At 35.1% G+C, this 5418-nt stretch overlaps 1 protein-coding gene across 1 annotated transcript; it reads left to right on the plus strand.

Annotated features, from left to right (window-relative positions):
* The first annotated feature begins 2764 nt into the window (after window positions 1–2764).
* Window positions 2765–5151, plus strand: LOC123224471 (protein HAIKU1-like). The gene has a single exon (XM_044648145.1). The coding sequence runs from the start codon at window positions 3739–3741 to the stop codon at window positions 4723–4725; it is 987 nt and encodes a 328-aa protein (XP_044504080.1). The 5' UTR covers window positions 2765–3738; the 3' UTR covers window positions 4726–5151.
* Window positions 5152–5418: the final 267 nt, after the last annotated feature.

Below are 5418 nucleotides of genomic sequence, written 5' to 3' on the forward strand. Positions count from 1 at the left end.
TATTAATACTTATTCTAACTCTTAAGTTATGTCAAATTGATATTTAATCATAAAACATATAAAAAGACACTTTTTCCCATGGGATGTACTTATGGGTGTTACACAAGTTAGTAATTTTAACCTTTTTTTTGTTATCATCAAAACTCTTAGGAGTACATCAAATGGTTACCCTAGTGTTATGGAACACATTATCTACTAAACTATGGTACATGTTATCTTTCGATTCAACGTTTATAGACTGTCTTATATAAGAATCAATATGATTTGACATCATTCTAATGTAGTCATTGAGAAAATATTATCAAAATGGTGGTTATTGACTATATTGAGAGATATATGAAGATTATAGTGTATCAATAGAAAATTCATCACTATTAAATACGAGAGTAAATAGCTCTCTTAAACCTACTAATAAATGTCAACAAATACTCAAATATGTGCCCTTAGTAGGAATGCGTTGTTACTCAATCCAATATCATTCGATTGTTAATGCAAACTTCAATTAATGATCTCAAAGATTTTTAAGGTTGACATTGATTCTATGTCTTAACCTAAGAGAGATATTGGTTGATGAAGGGTCAAATTGTATGGTAGTCTTATTGTTAATAGGTACATGTGTATTGTTGACACTTCATTATTTAGATGATCATGATGTCTTGCTAGAGACCAATCTTGGTTTATGCATGAATGGCTAATGAATTATAGATTTGATATAAATTCATTCACTACCAACATGATGAAGAGCCTATGGGTCACACAAAAAATGAGTAAATCATAAAATTTAAAGGTCTTGAATATTATGTAGTGAATCATGCCCAAAATTCAAGATGATAGTTTCGAGCTTTATAGGTTAGTTGGACTTTCGTATGACTTTACCTATTAAAAGGGGTGAACAGAAATAACCTAGAAATGAATGGGTTAAAATGGAATAGTAAAGAGTTGATTGGTTGATGAAGGGTCAAATTGTATGGTAGTCTTATTGTTAATAGGTACATGTGTATTGTTGACACTTCATTATTTGGGTGATCATGATGTCTTGCTAGAGATCAATCTTGGTTTATTTATGGATGGCTAATGAATTATAGATTTGATATAAATTCATTCACTATCAATATGATGAAGAGTCTATGGGCCAAACACAAAATGAGTAAATCAGGAAATTTAAAGGTCTTGAATATTATGTAGTGAATCATGACCAAAATTCAGTATGATAGTTTCGAGCTTTATAGGTTAGTTGGACTTTCGTATGACTTACCTATTGAAAGGGGTAAACAGAAATAATCAAGAAATGAATGGGTTAAAATGGAATAGTGGAGAGTTGATTTTATCAAATTTAGATAAATAAAGTTTAAATATTGGATAAATGTCACATCTCATGCGCAGTTATGCATAGTGAGTGAACAACCGTTCATTATCTCGGATTGACCTTATTCGATATAGCTTATCATATATTTTGAAGAACCATGATATTATAAGATATAATGTGATATACGATTTGTGTGAATGGTTGTACGTGGGTAGTGAACAATTGTTTATCACTCTCTATAAAAACGAGTCGAATTTTAACTTTTTTTTTTAATGAGTTTTGTAAAACCTCTCATACACTCACTGAAATATTTCGTATTTTAAGGTATTTAGCAAACCCATAAAGCCCTCAATTGTTTCTCTAGGATTGTGTTGCCTCATGTGGATTCCTTGAAGCCATCCTAATTTGGATCGGGGAGCAAACAAATTACACAAGATTATGTAATGCAATAATATGATCCCAATACACGGATTATGTAAATTATGGTTAATTAATGCATGTTTGTAATCAAAATTTAATTTCTTTATCCCATTGTGTTTATGATCATTTTGATTTCATATATCTTTACACAAGATTTGGTAATGGATCTTTAATGCTTTTGTTATCGTAACCTACTTTACACAATACTCTAAATTACATAGACTAGTTGGTGGATGGTAGCACAATTTGATAGTGCGAGGTTGGGGTTCTTGGGTTATCCTAGCTTGAGAGGTGGAGCCTTTGTCACGCTATCCATGTTTCTATAGAAGAAAGTCATGAATGAAGCTTAAATGCAATTGCATATTCCTTCCCAGGGTGTCAGAAGGAGTAGATTAAATAGGGTGGCTGCTGAAATTGCTATTTGCCTAACTTTAACTTGTTTTCTTCGGCAGGCACTCAAGCTTAGATTATTACTCTCTCATAATTCAGCATTATTTATTTGACTGAGACTAATGATTATGTAGTTGGAAAGATTGTAACTGACATAGGCATGGCTATTTTGAAGGGTTTTGAGTAGAAAGGCTAAATCTCAATGAATGATCAAACGGGGGTCTGTGAGAATACGCTCTGAAAGGAATAAAAAATGCTAAATCAATGACAGTGAGTGGCGCTAACTCCGTTTCCGCCTTTTTAACAAGTATTTATTCTTCCAATATTATCTTAATATCAATTTGGTTATATTGATTATGTATTGGTAATTTTAGATTAAGATATATATCTTAGTTTTATTCAATATAACATATTTTTAATAAGATATTAGATGATAAGGAATGGGTTGTTAGAAAGTATATTATTTATTATTTTAGAAAAAAAAAATATTATTATTATTATTATTATTGTCTCCATATTTTACAAAAAAAAATATAAAGTCGAATTGGACTAAAAGTGAATAACACTTGTCAGCAGGTCAGCCCACCTCTCTGGAATCACGCAACTTAACTTCCCCTCTCCTCTGCTCTTGTCTTCTCTGGGGTCCTTTCTACACCAACACAAACACCAAAAGCCACCTACTTCTGCTTTTTATTTCAATTTTGACCTTCTCAACTCAACATCCCACTTTCGCTCACTCAATTAGAGTTTCTCCTTTGTCATTTCAATTTAATTTAACTTTGCCGTTATCTTCAACGTATTAGACTGTGAAGAAGATCTGTAGGGTCTGTTTCTATATTGGCGTTTTCTTTGTATTTTACTCCCTCTAGTCAGACCCTTTCATTTTTTTCTCTTTTAATTTTCTTCTTCTTATGTATGTGAAACCGAAGAATAAAGTTTCTTTTACTGGCGGCGTTCGTTGAATTTTCTCTCGGGAATATTTTAGGATTTGGGCTTTATCGGAGAAATATTTTGAACCGCTAGTTTCATTGCTAGATTCTGAGCTTGAGATTTGAGGTTGATTCAGTTTGGAACTTGGGAATTTGAGAAGACTTGGAAAAAGGGTATGTTCTTTTTGCTGCTTATACATCTTGTCTAGGGCTTGATTTCTGTTGGTTTTGGTGAAAATTTTGTGAAGTTTGATCTGTTCAAGCTTGAATTCTTCTTAACGTTTGGCTTGGGGTTGCTTAAAGCTTCAATTTGGAGGTTGAGTACTTTTATGTTCTAGTTTTGCAGTTTCTTGACTTGTTGGCGTTGAGAGGGAATTTGATATTGGGCTGTGGGAGAGAATTATTCAGTTTTCTCATAGGATTACTGATTCTGTTTGAGACGGAATTTGTAGAGTTGTGGGACTTGTTGTGAAGGTTTTGGGTGGTCTAAGTTGGTGGAAATGAGAAGCAAATCAATACTTGATTTGTTAAAGCTAGTACTTTGGGTTTTTGGTCGTGGGGAGATCGGTTATATTTTGGCTTGAATTTGGAGTTATGGTGTTCTATTTAAAGCTTTTTAGTGGTTTGATTTTGTGATTATTTGATAAATTTGTGTAAAGCTGTTGGAGTACTGTTAGAATTGAGATTCTCAAAATGGATAACTCAAAAAATAGGCATAATAATGATCATTTGGGTGTGAATAAGATGGGTAAGAATATAAGGAAGAGTCCTTTGCACCAACCAAATTTTACTGCCAATAACAATGCTAATAGGCAACAACCCCAGCCTCAGGTTTACAACATAAGCAAGAATGATTTCAGGAACATTGTGCAGCAGCTCACTGGTTCACCTTCACAAGAACCTTTACCTAGACCTTCCCAAAATCCACCTAAAACCCAGAGTATGCGGTTGCAGAAGATACGACCACCCCCATTAACACCCATTAATCGACCTCATATCCCCCCTATGGTCCCTGCTCCTGCTCCTGCTCCTGCTCGGCTTCCACCCCCTGTTCCTTACAATAATAACCTTGGGAGGCCTCCTGCTCCTTATAGACAACCAATGCCACAATATGGACAACTACAACCAGTGGCACCATGGGACAACTCTGCTTGGCCAAATATAGCTGAGTCTCCTATTTCAGCTTTCATGCGTGACCTTCAAAATGTTATCGGAGATTCTGGTCCTGGGGGAAACCAAGCTCCACCTAATCCACATGCACAATTACATCCACCACCTCAAGTTCACCCTCCACTGCCGCCATCTGGTTTGCTTCCAAACCCACCTATGCCTGGTCTTCCCTCACCTAGAGTAAATGGTCCAGGTCCAGTCCCATTGATGCCTAATTTCCCTTCCCCACGAATGAATGGTCCTCCACTCTTACCGTCACCAACCTCTCAGTTCCTGTTGCCATCTCCTACTGGTTACGTGAACTTGTTCTCACCACATTCGCCTTATCCATTGCTGTCTCCAGGGGCTCAGTTTCCTCCACCACTGACACCTAATTTTGCATTTTCTCCAATGGCTCAGTCTGGGATTTTAGGTCCAGGGCCTCAACCGCCACTGTCTCCTGGTGCTTTTTTTCCATTATCACCTTCAGGATTTTTCCCTAGCGCAAGTCCAAGATGGAGAGATCAATAACCAAGGCAGAACTGTTATCAATGGGAAATTCATTTGTGAAAATGTAATGTACAATTGTGTGATAGGTCCTATGAAAAGTTTGTAGTCTTCTTTTCTTCTGTCTATTCTTGTAAGTTTATTGTCCTTTTTTATTGATACCCATGCTGCAGCTTCTTTTAGAATTGAGTTTGCTGCATCTGTAATGCTTTTTTGTTCTTGGGAAGGTTTGCATAAGGTGCAATAGTGAAGATCTTACAACTCAACTGGTTACACGGACAGGACAGCTTTAGCTTGAAAGGAATTAGGAATACAGAAATCAAATTTTATGTGTAGGCAACCTAGTGGAAAAATTCTTGTGTCCCTCTAATATTCAAAGCCCTGATCTTTTGTTTATTGTACCATTTCTTGTTCAATAAATTGTTGAATCATTTCAAAATTTTAGGTTTACTTGAACTGTTGTATGAGCGAATGGACTTGGTGAACCCAGTTTTGAATTGAGTTTTCCCCTGTTCATTTAAGATTGTTTTGTGATTTTATTCTTTTTTATTTTTTATTTTTTTAGTTTCAAATATGAATGAGGATCTAGATGCTTTCCTGTCAAAAACTTAATTTAAAAAGATAGGCTGCCTGCCCCAGTATTTAAGTATCAATATTGAATCTGGTCCTCTGGACCCTCTAAAACTTTTCAATGTAAAACTAAAACCTTTATTTGTT

The sequence above is a fragment of the Mangifera indica genome, chromosome 8 (genome assembly GCF_011075055.1).
Source record: "Mangifera indica cultivar Alphonso chromosome 8, CATAS_Mindica_2.1, whole genome shotgun sequence".
NCBI classification, from domain to species: domain Eukaryota; kingdom Viridiplantae; phylum Streptophyta; class Magnoliopsida; order Sapindales; family Anacardiaceae; genus Mangifera; species Mangifera indica.